General features: G+C 32.7%; 2 protein-coding genes across 3 annotated transcripts in view; one reads left to right on the top strand and one right to left on the bottom strand.

The window, feature by feature from the left end:
• LOC139512506 (exportin-T-like) overlaps positions 1–7,158 on the bottom strand; it is a 30,845-nt gene extending 23,687 nt beyond the window's left edge. For both annotated transcript variants that reach the window (XM_071300155.1, XM_071300165.1), the window contains exons 1-5: positions 7,063–7,158; positions 3,630–3,757; positions 3,176–3,261; positions 1,318–1,444; positions 892–1,110 (exon numbers count right to left, since the gene is read on the bottom strand). In XM_071300155.1, coding sequence (XP_071156256.1) covers positions 892–1,110; positions 1,318–1,444; positions 3,176–3,261; positions 3,630–3,689 — 492 coding nt within the window. In that variant the 5' untranslated portion in view covers positions 3,690–3,757; positions 7,063–7,158. The remainder of the gene's footprint in view (positions 1–891; positions 1,111–1,317; positions 1,445–3,175; positions 3,262–3,629; positions 3,758–7,062) is intronic.
• A 137-nt stretch (positions 7,159–7,295) lies between these two features.
• Positions 7,296–18,877, top strand: LOC139512516 (large ribosomal subunit protein eL20-like). Its single transcript, XM_071300177.1, has 5 exons — positions 7,296–7,343; positions 9,454–9,633; positions 10,828–10,957; positions 13,250–13,359; positions 18,735–18,877. Exons 1-5 carry the CDS (start codon positions 7,326–7,328, stop codon positions 18,825–18,827), a joined length of 531 nt encoding a protein of 176 aa, XP_071156278.1. The 5' UTR covers positions 7,296–7,325; the 3' UTR covers positions 18,828–18,877.
• Positions 18,878–19,417: the final 540 nt, after the last annotated feature.

Here is a 19,417-nt window from a genome sequence, read left to right as displayed (position 1 = left end):
AAAACACAAAAACTTAACTATAACCACTGAACCATGAAAATGAGGTCAAGGTCAGATTACACCTGCCAGTTGGACATGCACACCTTCCAGTCCTTCCATACACCAAATATACTAGCCCTATTTCTTATAGTATCTGAGATATGGACTTGACCACCAAAACTTAACCTTGTTCCCTGATCCATGAAATGGTCGAGGTCAAGTGAAAACTGTCTGATGGGCATGAGGACCTTGCAAGGTACGCACATACCAAATATAGTTATCCTATTACTTATAATAAGAGAGAATTCAACATTACAAAAATTCTGAACTTTTTTTTCAAGTGGTCACTGAACCATGAAAATGAGGTTAAGGACATTGGACATGTGACTGACGGAAACTTCGTAACATGAGGCATCTATATACAAAGTATGAAGCATCCAGGTCTTTCATCTTCTAAAATATAAACCTTTTAAGAAGTTAGCTAACACCGACGCCGTAGCCGCCGCCGGATCACTACCCCTATGTCGAGCTTTCTGCAACAAAAGTTGCAGGCTCGACAAAAAGGACATAATTAAACTTGATTAAGGCAAAACTGTCCTATGTAATTAGAACAGTAAGAATAAATTCACCTTTTGTTAACAACAAAATTTACAACGCACATAAATATAGTTTTGTTAAATTCAATTTTCTGCCTTCATAAAAGAATCCTTTTATTAATCCTAAAAATTAGAATCCATTTTTTTAGAATCCTTAAATTAATCTTTGGTTCAATGCACCATTTAAAAGATTAATTTTCAATAACCTAGTACAGGTAGAGACAAATCTTTCCTTTGCTTCAATGCATCTGTTGATAGCAAAAATGTCTACACTGAATTAAAGCGTAAATATTGAAAATCTACTGCATGAAATTACCTCTGCTGTGTGTACAATCTCTCTGTCTACCACATCACTGTCTATGGCCAGTAGAACTCTCAGGTAAATATCTATTGAATGGTGGTTTGGTGATACTGTCTGTAACAAGTCTGTAAAGAAAGATGGCCACCTGTGAGGGTAATCCTGAACAAAGGCAAGGGAGATAATCTGACCTATCTTGTTCCTGATGAAACTTCTGTCTTGAGTGCCTTCAGATCCCTAAAACAAATAACATAACGTTTATAATTATCAAATTCAATATTTTATTCTTTGAAAAATCTTTTGACAGTCTACCTCATTTTAATTCGACACCAAAGTCAAAAGGTAAATATAATATCTAAATAATGTGATAATTTGACATAATGAAACATGATCCTTTTCAAACTTTTTTTTATTGTTGAAAGATATAAAAAAAAAATCACGTACCTGTAACTGTAGACATCTAGCAATAAAAGACTTAATATTCTGATGGTCATCAAGGTTAGCCTGGCTGTATCCTGTTTTCAGATAGTTCTCGATCACTTGTAAGCAAAAAAACTTCACATGATCATTCCTGAAAAATAAGTAATAGTATAGAATACAAATAAATCAAAATACAATCAATGCTAAACTTAAATTCAAGACGCTGCATATCATACAACATTTCATAATTTTTTCAAAAGGAAATCACTCTAGTATCATGTTATCTTTTTTATATATTCAGCATAAAATAACAATATGTTCAAACAGAAATAACTACGCTAACTTCAATGTCACACATTTGTTGTTGTTTGTTACTCAACTTTCTGTATAACATTTTTTTAATCGTTTGTTTTGCACATTAGGTTTGACGTAGTTTTCTTGTTTAGAACATTTTACTTTTTAGATATGTCACCTTTTGCTCATTGTCATTTGGTCTCTGGAGGATAGTTGTCTCTTGACACTAATACCACTACTCCATATACTATATACAGTGCTCTAGCTAGAAATCAAAAGGGGCAGGGTGCCAGTGGAGGGCAGGGCACTTTTTATGAAAAGAAAAGGCACTGCTCATTTTTTTGTCTACGTTTCTGTGTGTATCACGAGTTAACGAATCTCTTTTTTTTTTTTTACTGTATATGTTGTTTTTTTTAAATAAAGATGCTTTTCAACTATAGTCTTTATTTCATTGTTTGTGTAGTTATGAATGATATAGTACATCTTCATCAACATATTATGTTTTTACAGTTTAACTTCACTCTACCCATTATCAAAGAATATGTGGGGTTTTTTTTTTGTTATCTACATAGGAATTATAGCTTTTAATACATCATTTGATTTGAAACTGAGAGCATTACTAATTTAAGAATGTTTAGAACATGGATTGCTAAAAGTATAATTATCAAGTAGAAATTGCAATATATATTTTTTAATATGTTCAAAGACAGTTAATATCTTTAAGGTAACATTATTATGTTATTATATATTCAATTGGTAATTTATTCCTATTTTTGATACTAGATAATATTTTTAGAGCACAAATTTGTAATAAGCTAAAACAGGGGAAGTAACTCCAAAATCAATTTCCACCACGTTTGGGTTAATTAAAAACTGTGCTTGTCGCTAACAACTTGAGATGGAAGGCATTTCTGTAAAGCCATAGTTTTATTTTGATGACTTAAATTCAATTCTAAAGTCATGAAAGTCTTCATTTATGTACGCTCTTCCATTGTGACTTGGAGATCGAAAATGCCGACCCAAGCTAAACACTCTCCCTGACATATTCATCAAAAGTATGACAAAAAGATACATTGTCCTAATTAAATTACCTAGTTATTAAAACACCTTTGAAGTCTTTATCATTGTAATTGATTGTAATGACATGATTAACCTGGGGGCAATCACACAGGTGTCATATATGTAATTAACTTGGAGATCAGAAATCGATGAAACAAAATTTTAAAAAAACGGCACAAGATAATTTTGGAAAAAGACGTCAGGGCAGAAGGGCGCGGATAAAGGCACCCAGGGCGCGGCTGAGGGCACCCAGGGCGCGGCGCCCTTCTATTTTGGGCTAGCGAGACCACTGTATATATGGTATGTTATATTCTAGTACTTGACCCTTATACCACTACTCCATATACTATATATGGTATGTTATATTCTAGTACTTGACACTAATACCACTACTCTATATATTATATATGGTATGTTATATTCTAGTACTTGACACTAATACCACTACTCCATATATTATATATGGTATGTTATATTCTAGTACTTGATAGACATATAGGAATAGGAATATATTGACAATCAGCCTTACCCATGATAAGATCCATTAACGAATGCTTCTGCACACAACTTCCATCCACTTTCCAAAGACTTTAATTGTTCAAAGTACTGCAATGCCTGTGATAATCAAATGTATTAAACAAATAAAGCTTTAAAAACTGCCATTTTGACTCTTATTTCTGTTTCTGTTTTTTCAGTACATAAATCGTCAGGATAACTGGTACTGCTAGAAAAGACACTTGTTAACCATTTAACTATTTCTTTATTTAATGCAGTGTAAACAAGTTGCCCTGTAAATGATCCAGAGTCCTTGCTATTGAAATATGACTTTTGTAAAAGGATTTCATTAGATTTACTGAGAAAACAATACGAAAAATCTGTTGATATTATGCAAAAAAACATATACATTGTACATAAAGTTCAAAATTATACATCATGTACATTTCTGTAAACATTATAAACCATAAGATGTTTACAATTCTTACCCTCCTCTGTAGTTGTGGATCAGATACAGGGTTTAAACCCCTTAATGCTTCCTCATCCATTCCAACAAATGGATAATAGTAACAGTCATACAAATGTCCTCTTGGTTTTATAAAATACAATGTGCATCCTGTAAAAAATGATAGAATTTAATATCATGCTAAGGTCTTTTGTAACAGATTATACAATATGTTTTTTTTTCTTATTGTTCATTTGTTGAATGTGAATTGATGCAGTTGCCAATAATTACTTTCATCTTGATATAATTTTTCTATATTGAATTTGGTAAGATAAGTCAAGAAAAGTGGGATATTCCCTGTATTCAGTGTACACCCGTTTTCTGGTGTTAAAAACAGTATACAGGGACCTCCTTTTTTCCTATTCATTTTATGGTATGAAATCTACAAAAGCACACATTCTTCATGCGATAACAATGTTTTTAGATGAAAGCAAGTGTTTAATTAGTCAAAAATCAAGCTTATTTCAAGTCTAATTTGATGCATAACTCACAACAATTCCTGTGTTCACCAATTCATTCTTTGATCATCAATTATGAGATTTATAACAAAAAGATAGCTTAATGACTTGGGAATTAAAACTTATTCATGTTTTGTTGTTCCTAGAATACTTTGAGTATTTACAAATTCACCTGATGTAAGTTATATTGAAAACGTGCCCTTTTGTAAATTTCATGCCATAAATTGAAAAATAAAAACACATTTCATTTAAACTGGTCTTGTTTACACCAATAATCAGGGAAGTTCCCTGAAAGCAGGGCATTCACGTACGTATCAAACATTTTCTGACTTGTGCCCAACCTGTTCGAAGTCGCAGGCAAAATAGATTGATTTCAAAGCACGATTCAGACCATTTTTACTCAAAGATTTTATGCTTTAAGGGCATACGATACAGTTACAGTGAAGGTAATGACGTTGCTAAAGTAAAATGTTATTTTCGCGACGTCAAACTCTGACATATCGGGAAAAGATGCATTTTTCGACTGATTTTTATTATTCAAACTGAATTAATTTGAAAACGAGTGCATGGACCCCTATTTTTTAAAACAGCAGTTTGTTTCATTTTGCAAGGAGATTATGTGACCCAAATTTTATAAAACCGTAAATAGCGCAATTTTTTAAATTTTGATAAACATGCAGCAAAAAATGACGTTTTTTCCTCTATTCATGAACATTTGATAAATATAGAGTTATTTCGGAATAAAAATTGCATAATTTTTAATGATACTTATAAAATACAGAAATTATCAATTATTTAACAAAAACCATTTTGTGTTTATCTTTTAAAACAAAAAAGTTATGTCTATCTTTCGAAAAAGAAAATACGGACACAAATCTGAATTTTGAGCAAATATACAAAATTTCGACCTTATTTTACTCAAAAAGTAGCACATGAAGGTATATTTTTTATGACATATTTGATTTAATCAGGTAAAAAATAGCCTATATGCAAATTTTCATCAACTTGTAAATACAGGTTCAAAACTGTATCGTATGCCCTTAAACAGGAACAGAGGTAAAAGACAATGTCAATCAAGGTACACTCAGTGGGTTGAAAGATGCTTCAGATTTTTGATTTTCAAATATCACCCTTGCACACAACACAAATCGTGTGGCAAGGCATTATGTTTGTTTTCCTCGATTCCGAATCATATAGACACTTCAATGCAAAATGCCTTGATTTAAAACGCTTGTTGACTACAGCATCGGAAAGGTATAACAAAAAACCAACACACGTTTACTACAGCATCGGGAAGATATCGCCAAAAACCAACATACATGTACATGATGTAGCAAAAAAAAAAATTATGGACAAGGATGGCCAATAAAAATTTTCGAGTCACAGCGATTTTACCGGGTTGGTTGAGGGAGGGGAAACAAACAATATTTTATTTTTGGCCCAGTAGTTGTCGTTTGTTTATGTAATTTAAACGTGTTTCTCGTTTTTTATATAAATTAGTCCATTAGTTTTCTCTTTTGAATGGTTTTACATTAGTAATTTTAGGGCCCTTTATAGCTTATTGTTGAGTGTGAGCCAAGGCTCCGTGTTGAAGGCAGTTCATTGACCTGTAATGGTTTACTTTTATAAATTGTTATTTGGATGGAGAGTTGTCTCATTGGCACTCACACCACATCTTCCTATATCTTTATTTCCATACTTTATTTCCATTTTAAACGATGGATAATATTTTAGGAGCACATTTTTGTAATAAGCTGAATCAGGGAAAGTAAGTCACGTTTTAAATTTAAATACGCAAATAATATTTGACCAAAGGCAGAAGTAAGAGTTAATAAACAAATGTCTGCTTGTCCCTCAAAAGTCTCATAAGTCTGTGATCATTAAGTTATGATCTCTTAATTAATTAAAACACAAGAATCATGTACATCGATTAAATCCAATCGTCAAGGTTAACCTCAAAAGGTAAATAGATCAGGTGGTGTAAACAATCTTCGTTGTCAGAACTGGATTGAACTGGTTTGAACTGGTCAATTTTCATCTGAAATTTTCAATACCCCACAGAAAGGTTTACCGATTTATGATTTTTTTTACCGAAAATTTTAGCACCACGGTGAAAAATTATACATCGCGGCAAGACAGATACCACCACGGTAGAAAAATATACATCGCGGGCCTGCGGTCCTTCACGGGCCTGGGGTGAACACTGTATATATTAATACGAATAACAACGTACACAGATGTTTGCGTATGAATACACAACGTTAGAATGGGCGTGTCGCCATAAAAATTGATAACATTGAAAATAAAGCTAATTCTTTTAACCAATCAGAAGACAGTAAATACACCAAATTTATTTATACTATTATAGTGTATTGCTATATTTTATTGTTTCAGATCAAAGGGACCAAGCTGTTAAAAACAATTATCTTTTGTGTTTTTCATTAAAAATCTTGGAATGTTTTACTTACACCAAAGCAATTTATAACAACAATCATGATTTTCCAATTATTCAACTGGAATTTGAACTAAAATTGGGCGCGAACGTGTAGAGTGCGAACGGACCTTGGGTGCGAATGTGCGAGGTGCGAACATGTAGGGTGTGAAAGTGTATTGGGCGCGAACGAACCTGATACCATTCAATAGTCTATTCTCCATTTTCTACCACATTGTCAAATCATTTTTTTCATTCGAACTTTATTAATTTTTTAATGCTATCATGTTCAGCAAGTTAATTTGCTTTACCTTTAATTCATGAATTAAATTTTCATAAATTGATATTCCATTCATAAAATTATTTCAAGAGCTTGATTTGTTTACAAATACGCAATTTGTTAAAGTGCTAAACCATATATATCTGTTCTTCAACAAAAATGCACTTACTTTTTTCCACTGAAAGATACATGTAGTTTTTTCCAATTCAGTCATTTTTTAAATAGTGATGAAATGTTGTTAAATTACCTGATATATGTAGTAAGGTATTGCATTTCGATGAGCCACGTTTCGTCACTCCGAAGTCGCCATATTTATTTCCAAGATCACGTTTTAACGTTCTCAAAAATATTTCTTAATTAAAATATTGTTTTATATTTGAGCCTTCAAATTCTCATTATCTTTAAAATAGCTTTCATTTTTTTATGAATAAAAAAAATATATAGACTCTTTGCATTTTCTCGTCATCGTGAAAATGTACGAGAGTTGTCTTTTCTTTCCTCGTGTTCGCCATGAAAGTCCTAGGCGAGGTATACAGTGATTCTTTTTCACAATAAAACACTAATTTTATAACTCCAGTGATAAATTGTGTTAACAATATAAATTCAAGTTTGTTGTCAGTCAATGTAATCGATTTATTTGTAACATTTTGCCCGTGTAATCGGTTTTTAAGTTGCATTTTAAAAAAAGGGGGAGGTGCATGTATCCACGTAAAAGTATAATTTTAGTCACTTTGGAAGAACTCTAACGTACTTAAACATATCTGATTGCAAATGGGATGGCTTATATTTTATTTTAATCGTATTTCTTTCAAAAAGTACCCTATTTAGAACGTCGAAAAATTAAGACTAAAATTATACAATAATATTTGAAATATGTTTCACACAACGTCACAAGTCACATCTACGAAAAGGTTTATTTCTGACCTAAATGTATATAAAATCAAAAGGCGGGAATGTAAATGTGGTGTTCACAAATGTAAAAAAAAAATGAATAGAAAAGATACCATGTGTGCAATTAAAATTTATGAAGAAGTACTAGACAAAATACAGACTGAGCAACACTAGTCCGAGACTACTCTGACGTCCAAGTTACAATAGATTTCGCGACCTTGAGACTCAAATATGCAAATATTTATACTTTTTTCACATCCTTTATAGGAGATCGATGTTTAACATTTAGTGGCCAACCACGATTTTTCATCTATACAGGAGATCGGTATTAAGCATTTAGTGCCAACCACGATAACAATCAGAAGCTCTCGGACATTAAGATTACTTGCATCGTAAATGAACGAGGTGTTCGATTTTGGTCATTTGCTTAAACCATCACTTTTTTCTCGTGGTCATGTGATAATCTTGATGTTCGTTTGAAAATAAAAGTAAAAATGTCTGAATCAATGGGTCACTGTGAAAATTGTTTAAATATGGAAAAATAAAGGGTTACAGTTAGGTGAAGCTTACATAAATGAAGAGATAAATGAAAAATGAACTAATTGGTACCCGATTTATATAATTCCAAGGCCGTTAGTTGACACCAGAAGCGATGAAGCAGCATCCATTTTTGACGGGCAAATATCCACTTTATGATATGGGACGAGCTCTGACGTCCCACAGCCCCAGCTTGTCTGGCAAAACAGCTGTTGGACGTCAGAGTAATCTCTGTCTAGAGCAACACATTTTTCAACCAAAACCAAAAATGTACTTAAGTGCTCAGAAGTTCATGGTCAACACGTGGCAACTGTCCTTTTGCTTGTGAACCTTAAAGCACCACAAATTTTAAAACTTTTCAAGCAAAATCTTGCGTATTGAATTTTTTGTTTGCATTCAATGAGCTTCGGAACCGTGTCCTTGTGTTATTTTTTATTATTTGTTTAGAAGATAAACAATAATTTGGCGATCTGAACCTGAGTGGAAATTCCAGTTTTGAAATGGGGGAAAAAGTACATAGCTCTATGATCCTCAAATAGTGAAAAAAATAACATGAGGACCTAAGAGCTACTGTTCCACAGCTAGCATTCAATATGCTGCTGCATTTACATTTAAGATAATGGTAACATAATCTATGTGTTGTCAGATGACCCCATTATGTGACTATCATTTTGTATGCATTAGTAATTAGAGCAAGTTTTGTCTTTTGAAAGAGAACAAAAATTTATGAATGTTCAGATACTTAGATTATCATTGATCATCTCACCGAGACTGGTTTTCTCGCTTGAGCCGTCATGGCGAAAGCGAGAAAAGAAATCAATTTGAGATGACCAATGATAATCTGTTTATTGCTATTTTACGTATGACAACGTTGTCAATTTCATTAGCAACGCCACATGCCTCCTTAGTTTCTAGCGATAAATTTCTATCTCAAGCAAGGAGCATGATAGAAAAAATTATTACAAAAAAAGATCAAAGGAAAAAGGCACAAAATAGCGATAGTTGTTATTAATGTAAAAATGTAAGCATAGTTCTTTCTTAGACTGAACATAATACATGTATTGTTAGTAGGAACTATAAATTTATTTGAATGCAATATTTTCTAAGAATTTCATACCAACTTCTTTCACTATTTTCAACAGAAACACCTGAGTGAGTCGAATTTCAAATGTGGATACATTTTACAATATATTATGTTTTTCTTTTACAGTTAAAGGAGTACAAGGTCATTGGCAGATCTCTGCCATCTGACAAAAATAGAGCTCCACCACTCTATCAGATGAAAATATTTGCACAAGACAAATGTACAGCAAAATCAAGATTTTGGTACTTTGTTTCTCAGTTGAGAAAAATGAAGAAGATGAGTGGTGAAATCTTGTCTGTTCAACAGGTAAGAAAAAAATGTATTTTAGTTTCTCCTTTGCAAGGGTACCATCTTTTGGAGCCACTCATCAAACCTCTGCTTGTAACATGCAATTTCCCTTAGCTTACAAACTGAAATGTTTGATAAAGTTAGAAGAAATATGCTACATTAATACAACCAGTCGCCTTCCCTGCAGAATATCTCAGTGTGAAGTGAATTATGGATGTAACACACCATCATCGGAGAACTGAACGTAACCATTTAATATCTTGAAACCTTCAACTATGAAGTTTTCAGATCTTGGAGCAAGACTTTGACTGTCTCAACAGTCATTTTGGGTGGCATTTCAGGGTTTCCGCTGGCGGTCGCCATTTTCGCAATTTGCGAAAAAATAATAATTGTGGCGATTAAAATTCGTCATTGGCGAAAGAAATATATATAACGATTTATTTTCAGCCATCTTGTTTATTTACTTTTTTCGGGTTTCTCGGACTTTACCCGATCAGACAATACTCGGAATTCACCTTGAACTCGTTAAGATTTTGACAGAAAATTAATAATTAGCTGATTGCATTTATAGCTATCGGCATCAAAGGAGTAATTAATAAAGGTGTTGATTGTATTATATGACAAATTGAAATGAATTTGGCGAAAGAGGTGGCGAAAAAAATAATTGACCCAGGGGAAACCCTGGCATTTGTTAATTTGCACATATTAAATAATTGTCTTCATTATTGAATATCGAACAAGAAATTAGTGGTTCATGTATCTGAAAATGTGCCCTCAAGTTTCTGATATACAAGGGAACTTTAAATGAAATTAAAAATTCCAAGCATAACTTGATTAGTTCAATATAGCAGGAAAAAAAGAGAAAATTCATTTTGAACCTTAGAACTTGACAAAATGAATAATGTTAAATGTTTTCACATGTTTAGAGAAGTCATGTTATTTGCTTTTCATAGAACATCCATCATGGTACATGCCTATCTAAATGATCGTTTGATGAATCAAGGCTAGGATACCTTAATATCTGATATCGCAAAAGATTATACTAAATATTGACTTTAATATCTTGATATTTTATAATCTGAAAAATACCAATTTTATATTTTGCATTGTAATCCGTCACTATTATTACTGTTTGATAATCAACTTTGCTCAGGAAAAAATAATAATTTATGATATCAAAAGTGATAGTAAATTTTATATTCTGTTTTCTAGGTTTATGAAAAGAAGCCAGTTAAAGTAAAGAACATTGGTATCTGGTTGAGATATGTGTCCAGAAGTGGTATCCATAACATGTACAGAGAGTACAGAGATCTGACAGCAGCTGGTGCAGTAACACAATGTTGTAAGTCCATAATTTCCAAGTCCAAACATCAGATGCAATAAACACAGTGGATAAAGTTGAAAATTGCTCGGGCCATAAAAAAGAATAGGTTTGTTTGCCCAAACGCTACCTACCCAGAAAAAAGCTGCCTACTCAAATTCTTTTATTGTCCTGATTTGAAGAAGTTTTTTTTAATCAGATAGGCATGAAGACTAATAAACACCCGATATTTCAATTTCTCTTTTTGAAAAAAAGGAAGAAAATGCCTACCTACCTACCCACTGTCTCAGCCTTTGGGTAGGGTTTGTGCAAACCAAATTTTTTTTAATTGTGGCCTCAGGCCAAAATAAAAAGAATTGTATGTTTGCCCAAAAGCGACCGACCCAAAATAAACCCGCCGACTCAAATTCTTTTTTTGACGTTTTTTGGAAGAATTTTTTTTTTTTTCGGATTTATTTTGGGTCCAAAACTTAATGTTTGTCGTCTTTGCGTTTGAAAGTAATTGTGAATAAGATTAAAAGAAAGCGCATAAGAGACGCAGTTAATCGATATTCGATGTTCTCTGTTTTTATCTTCTGATTTAACAAACATAAAGAAGTAAAACAAGTGAAGTGGCACAGTTTTTTTACGCTGTAGTTGTTTGTACTACCAAACTCTTACCTATATGCTCAATGTTAATTTCATCGTGTTATCGAATATCTGATAAGAATATTCAGGTAGATTTGTTCAAAACCATGCGCAATCGAATATTTTCAATGTTATTCTGACAGGAAATGGATCTGGAAGTTGCGAATTTACAATCTTGCAGGAAGATTTTGTTTTTACTGAATAAAAAGGAATTATTTCTTGATAAATTGTTGTCTTTAATTATAATCTTCCTTTATCATGTAAATTAGATGCCCTTTTATTCAAATAGTTCAAATTTACAAGTCTCATTAGACAGTCAGTACGTTGCTGTTTGGGAGAATTTGATAAAACTATAATGGCTCACAGAATCAGAAATATAATCTTAACTGAATGTAACTCCTTCTGAATAATTTATTGCAATATAAATATAAATCCCTTTTGACAAGAGAAATCTGACTTTTGTCAGAAATATTTTTTCACATGTGCAAAAATGGACGCCATATTGGATTTTTATACAATTTGTGAGAAAGCCCCTAGAACCATGACCTAAAAATAAAATCTTCAGAAAACGTTAACTTTGTGCAATTACATTTTATCAATAATGATTATTTTCAAAAATTTAAACTTGATTATTTAAAGAAATAAAATTATAACAAATACGTTTTTAGTTTGGAGATTCTACAGAACATGCTTTGATCTATTTATAGCCAAATTGGTTTACCTGTGTGATAATGTAAAATATAAATTTGTTTTCAAAACATAAAAAAGACACAAACTAAGGATGGTAGATAATAATTCATATGAATATTTTAGGACATTTAATCTATTTTAATAGAAATAGGATTTAAAAACTGCAAACAAATTTAATCATTACATAATCAGCTGATATTTTTTTTACACAAACATCGTGTTGATGGAACTGTTGAAAATCACTTCACAAATCCAACAGCCCTTTCACACAGTTAGCAATTGTCAGGGTTATAAACATCTCAGGATACAAATCATATAGTGGACTAATTTATTTATAGAGGTTTTAAATTCATGGCTTTTGGTTGTCTCTACAAAGGTTTGACAGAGAAAAAAAAGATATACTGTTTTAAGATCTTTTAATATTTTCAAAAAAGAATTTGCCTACCTACCTACCCACACCCAGTCATCATGGGTCGGGTTTGGGCAAACTGAAATATTTTTAATTGTGGCCTCATGTAGGAATATTTTAATGCCAAAAGGTAGTCTTTGGGGCAAGTTCATTAATCAGAATTAGAAGTATAAAATAATAGTACACACAGGCATAAGTTAATGCCATAAGAAAGTGCCCATAGAGAATTTAGTTGAAATTGGTCTTGTACAATTTTATAAAAGCCAAAAGAAAGCAAGATATATTTTATTTTAACCGTAAATACTGAATACTGTACACTTTTTATAAGAGGTCTCTTGTGGTAAAAAGAATACAAAAAAACAATAGAATATTTTGCTTGAATATTGTGATGTACTTTAAATTCAGAAATTATTGTGTGCATTTATTATTGCGATTTTGAGAAAAGTCATGCTTAATTCAGTTAAAATATTACAAAATGCGAGTTTTAATTATTGCGTTTACAGCTATGTTGTATTATTCGCAATAATAAAAACCTGGCAATAATTTCTGACTTTACAGTAAATAAAACACACTTCATTTGATTACAGATCGTGACATGGGAGCCAGACATAGAGCTAGAGCCTCAACAATACAGATCATTAAAGTTGAAGAAGTAGCTGCTTCCAAATGTAGAAGAAATAATGTCAAGCAATTTCATGTATGTGAAGTATCAATGTCCATTCTACTTCCTCTCTCCAAAAGTTTATGAAACACAAAAATATGTCACAGAAAGCAATAATTACATGTACAGTCGATCATATTTTCAGGTGAAATATCTTGATCTGATCAATCATAAATACACTATCCTTGCACGTTCCCTTGACTTACTGACATATTGTTAGATAAAGCCAGAAGTAATGTGCTACATTAATAAAACCAGTCGCCTTCCCTGAGTATCTAGTATCAGTGTGAAGTGAATAATGGATGTCACAATTCCCCCCAAAAATATGACTTTTGTTGTTTAACCACTAGTATAACTTACTGTTTGCTGTTTAATATATAGATAATGTGATTGTTCACTGTTCAAAATAGGTTTGGAATCTTTTTCTTTTATTGTAATAAACTTAATCAACACTACAGACCATAGGTTTTAATAAGAGGTTAGAAGTGTCCATCTTACGAACCTTTTAAGATATAGATATTAAGTATATTTGTTCCACACAGGTCTGTACAAGTTTTGATTGTCACGCTGTCTGTTCATTTATTTTGATACTTCATCAATCTCTAATAGGACATACCATTTTAGTATTAATCTTGTATAGTTTATATTATTATTAAAGATCAGTTTTGAGCAAGTTTAAAGTAGGGCTCCTTAGTTTTAAATCTGACTAGTTAGTTGTGTCAAGTGTGCTAGGCATGATGTAAAATTGCATCATTACAAACAATGATTAAACCATTTTGATTTTGATTTCTTGAACAGATATCATGAGTATGAATGATACAAAACCAGTCGCCTTCCCTGTCTACCTAATGTCAGTGTGAAGTGAATTATGGCTGTTACAGATCAGTAATTTAATGTACAATACACTGTAAAGGCTCCTGACTTATCAGTGGAAATACAGAAATTTGTTTTATTATCAGAAATTATTTCAGTCCTACAATTTGCTGCTACTTTATGTGATAGTTATCTATGACAAGACAATGATATCAATTCAAATTATTGAAATTGCGCTGTACATTTTGTTTGATAAAGATTGTTCTTACTATTCAAATCATCCAGTTTGCACTTAGAGAGGTTGATATTTTCACTGTACGGTACTTGCACGTTCCCTTGACTTGCTGACATATTGTTAGATAAAGCCAGAAGTAATGTGCTACATTAATAAAACCAGTCGCCTTCCCTGAGTATCTAGTATCAGTGTGAAGTGAATTATGGATGTTACAGATCAGAAGTTGAATGTATAAAGTACTTTGTACGATACAATAATTGGTTGGAGGCCCCTGCCTTTAACAGTGGAAAGAAACTCCAGGGATCTCCATGGCCTGTTTAACGATGGCGCCCCGCCATCGTTAAAATGTCTTGCGCCATCGTCAAATGACTCGCCCCATCGTTAAATTGTCTTGCGCCATCGTTAAATTGTCTTCCGCCATCGTTCAAAACTTCATCATTTTTTGTAGCCCGACGCCATTTTTTTATCAATTATAATCAAATGCATGTAATTGCATAACCCTTAGGCTTTTTATGTTATAATCCAACACAGTTCTGACGCCTGAGGGATATCCGGATTAAGATCGCTAATCACTTGTACCTGAGCTTGTACAGGTAGATCAACAAACCAGACAGGAGAATACTATCTGTGGATAGACGATCCATTTGTCGAATTGAATCAACTAAATTTCAGCAAATGATTATGATAATTTAGATTAAATAAATAAATTAATAATCCAGTTACAAAGAAAACAGTTTAACAAGTCGACCACGTGCTTTATTTTGACGTACGCAATCAGCATCCCCCTTTTTTAAGAAGTACAAAATAAGACGCAAAACAGTAAATATTATTTCATCGCAAATAACTCGATTACTGCTGTAACGATAATTTAGAACTACTTTAAAAGTTTAAAAGTAAAAACTTATAAATATTTCCTGAAAGAAATATCGTATCGTAATTCCGAATTCATTTCGTATATTACATTCAAATTGATACATCCGCGTTTCCGGTTTCTATTCAGACTCGAAAGATACATGTTGCACAGCATCAATTTGTCAGATAAAGTCATTAAAAACCTTTGCATTTGCTTTACAAATCTCTTTAACCTTTTACATAACCCGTACGAATCGTTTTGTTGTTGCTGCAAATCAGCTATACCGGTAATAGGTTCTGAATTTGACAGTGTCCATGAAAAATAAGCTCCACATCATATGATTTTTAACCCCCATAACAATTACCAAAATTACAAGAAATCTACATGGGGACCCTCATGACAGCTTTTTGTCATTCTCGACTAAGGGGGGACCATGAAGACTTGGCATTTGAATGGTTAAAAACGGCAATAAATGAACATATTGATACTTCTAATTCAGCAATGAATCCGGTTCCTTACCTGGAAGAAGAAGAAGATAATGAAAATTCAAATAAATATAATTTAAATAAGCCATGAATTAGCATGTTCACCATTCCTTGTATGGGGGATAAAATATTTCCGATCGCGCTACACTGTACAGCGTAGACACGGTTTGTAATGGTGAAAGTTCCTCCATGGTTCAATTTTCATCCATGGAGATCCCTGAACTCTCTAAAAAAAAAAGTCCCTTTGCGCAACAGAAGTATCTTAAGTTCCATAACTTGCTGCTTGAAGTCAGATAATGCTTATTATCCCCAGCTTAGTATATATCTAGGATTTTGATTGGTTAACGCACGTCGTTACAAAACCCATAGCCCCTGGGTGTTGCTAACCATTATCCCTGGGAACTTCGCGCAAGTTTTCCTTAGTTCCATTGTTGCTCCTTGTGAAATATTGAAATCTGTAGATTATCCATGATGTTAGTAATTAAATATTTAATTCATTAATGATTTTGTCCTATTATGCCGGTCATTTACACTCATTTCATTAAATGCATCACTTGACTGCCACATTTTCAAGGAATGGGACTACTGAAATGCTATGCAAATTACCCACGTTGACGTCACACCATCTATGGCGTAACACTCGCAACATTGAGCACCAAATTTTACTCAATCCAGTTTCTCTGTCTCCTTATTAAAAACGTCTTATATTTGACTACCTGTAGGGTTCTACCAAAGGTAGTACCCTACACTCCGTAATAAATATGTAAAATATCCAAATTTCAATAAAACTTTTTTAGATAATGAAAAAAACGTTGTTTTCGCGTTACACTTTGTATCCCATAAAACTCGCCCGATTCGGACTAAGACCGGGGATAAATTCGTTATCTACGTTCAGTACCCTGTACACCCTTCGGCTACGCCTCATGGTGTACTGGGGTACTTTAGAGGGTGTTAAAATATCCATCTACGGATATGAATGTAGATAACTCAGTGGCGGATGCAGGAATTTTCGGCAGGGGGGGTGCAAACATATGTCCCGATTCAAATGCATTGATCGGCCAAAATAAAGGGGAGTGCGGAACCCCCCCTCTGGATCTGCCACTGTAACTTATAATATGATTGTTTCCTATGACAAGAGGGTATGTTCAAAAATAGTTATGGATTGTCTTCCTTTTTGTTCATCAACAGTACAAGTTTTGATATTCAAATTTTGGTATAATTGATTTTAAATTTTCAAATCTGCATAGATAAATTGTTTCCAAGTCTTAGAATTTTAGTCTTTGTTGCTTTTGTTTGCTCATGTAACAAAAACACTAAATGGCAGGATAGTCAAGTCAATTATAACGTGAATTTTGATTTCATGAATATATATGTATTAAAAACCAAAATATTATTTTAAGTCTAATCAAAATTGAAAATTATTTTCCTCCCTTCCCACCCTTGTTGAAAAGAATTCACAAGTCCTATCCAATATGTTTCGTTTTTGTAAAGAATTTTTCAATTGTCCTAGTTTTAGTTTATTGATTGATTTTGGAAGTGGCCTTGAACCTTATCAGTGCAAAGAAAATATTTCAATATATTTGCACGTTCCCTTGACTTGCTGACACATTGTTAGATAAAGCCAGAAGTAATGTGCTACATAAATAAAACCAGTCGCCTTCCCTGTCTATCTAATGTCAGTGTGAAGTGAATTATGGATGTTACAGATCAGAAGTGAAATGCATAAATTATAATGGACAGTAAGATACAGAACATGAAACAACAATTGAGAAACTTTAAAAAAAAATTGCTTTCATCAGATTTATTTTCTGTTGTATAACTGGCAGATTGGTGTTTTAAAAAGAAGAATACTGTTCTCTGTTACAAGTTACAGGTTCAAAATAGTTTAAAATCTCCTCGATTATTGTCAAACTTAATGGACGTTAAAAATAAGTGGTTAACAGTCTTTCTTTTTTTTGTCTCTCTATGCTTTGTACAGTAAACAACAGTACTGGGCACATTTTGGACAAGGTAAATGTCCTGCAAGGAGTTTGAGATCTTAAATAGTTCTTATAGTCTACTAGATGTCGTTTCCATTTCACAAAGTCAGTTATCAAAATATTGTTCTTTGTCATGTAAAAAATAACAAAAAACTTCCCATTTCCCATCTTCACCGAAAAATTTGTTCTACTCCATACATTTTGTTCTTTGAATTGATCATGAAGAGCTTATATTCAATGATTGTTTCAGATTCAATTGCAATTTTAATTAGTTGACATGTTAAGTGGAATTGAACCACACAAGAGGATTTCAATATATTTGCACGTTCCCTTGACTTGCTGACACATTGTTAGATAAAGCCAGAAGTAATGTGCTACATTAATAAAACCAGTCGCCTTCCCTGTGTACCTAATGTCAGTGTGAAGTGAATTATGGATGTTACAGATCAGTAATTTAATGTACAGTACACTGTAAAGGCTCCTGACTTATCAGGGGAAATACAGAAATTTGTTTAATTATCAGAAATTATTTCAGTCCTACAATTTGCTGCTACTTTATATGATAGTTATCTATGACAAGACAATGATATCAATTCAATTTATTGAAATTGCGCTGTACATTTTGTTTGATAAAGATTGTTCTTACTATTCAAATCATCCAGTTTGCACTTAGAGAGGTTGATATTTTCACTGTACGGTACTTGCACGTTCCCTTGACTTGCTGACACATTGTTAGATAAAGCCAGAAGTAATGTGCTACATTAATAAAACCAGTCGCCTTCCCTGATTATCTTATGTCAGTGTGAAGTGAATTATGGATGTTACAGGCTCTAGATACAGAAAAATATATGGGTTAAACACTGAATATGTACTATATACATTTGTAACAAGATAACTGCAACTTTACCCACCAAGGTCATTAGCAAGGATCTGAAATTATTCACAGTTTTGATTGATCAGTCAGTCTAAAATAACAGTTCTGCTGTGTAACTTGATAGCTTGTTGAATAATGCATATTAATAGCTGGTTGTATTTTTTTTTTTCAGAACTCAAAGATTAGATTCCCACTGACACACAGAATTCACAGAAGACTGAATCGTCCAAGATTCACGACAAGCAGACCTCATACAACTTTCTGAGGTGGACAATGTACTATTGTACACAAATAAAAAAAAACTTTAAAAAAAAATCATTTGTTATTGATGTGTAGAGTATTTACAGTGAAGGATGTATGGAGAGAGATTGCATTGTCACATACATGGTACATAAGGAATGCACATCATTAATAAAACTACTGAAATAGGATGTCAAACACCAATTAATTGCCATTATGATGGAAGCGGGCATATTGATTTATCCTTGTCTGTTGAAGTAATTGTACAAAAAATGAAGATGTGTGTGTCAACTCACAAATCTGCATGTATTGAATTGATTCAATATCAATTATATATTTTCAAGTTTTTATACGACCGCAAATTTTGAAAAAAATTTCGTCGTATATTGCTATCACGTTGGCGTCGGCGTCGTCGTCCGGCGTCCGAATACTTTTAGTTTTCGCACTCTAACTTTAGTAAAAGTGAATAGAAATCTATGAAATTTTAACACAAGGTTTATGACCATAAAAGGAAGGTTGGTATTGATTTTGGGAGTTTTGGTCCCAACATTTTAGGAATAAGGGGCCAAAAAGGGCCCAAATAAGCATTTTCTTGGTTTTCGCACCATAACTTTA

This window comes from Mytilus edulis, chromosome 1, assembly GCF_963676685.1.
Source record: "Mytilus edulis chromosome 1, xbMytEdul2.2, whole genome shotgun sequence".
Lineage (NCBI taxonomy): Eukaryota > Metazoa > Mollusca > Bivalvia > Mytilida > Mytilidae > Mytilus > Mytilus edulis.
The sequence above is the reverse complement of the archived record's forward strand: the minus strand, read 5'-3'. Positions and strand labels throughout refer to the sequence as shown.

Coding starts and splice junctions, on each gene's coding strand:
- LOC139512516 (XM_071300177.1), top strand. Junction 9,634..10,827: donor AAATCTTGTCTGTTCAACAG/GTAAGAAAAAAA, acceptor TCTGTTTTCTAG/GTTTATGAAAAGAAGCCAGT. Junction 13,360..18,734: donor ATAATGTCAAGCAATTTCAT/GTATGTGAAGTA, acceptor TTTTTTTTTCAG/AACTCAAAGATTAGATTCCC.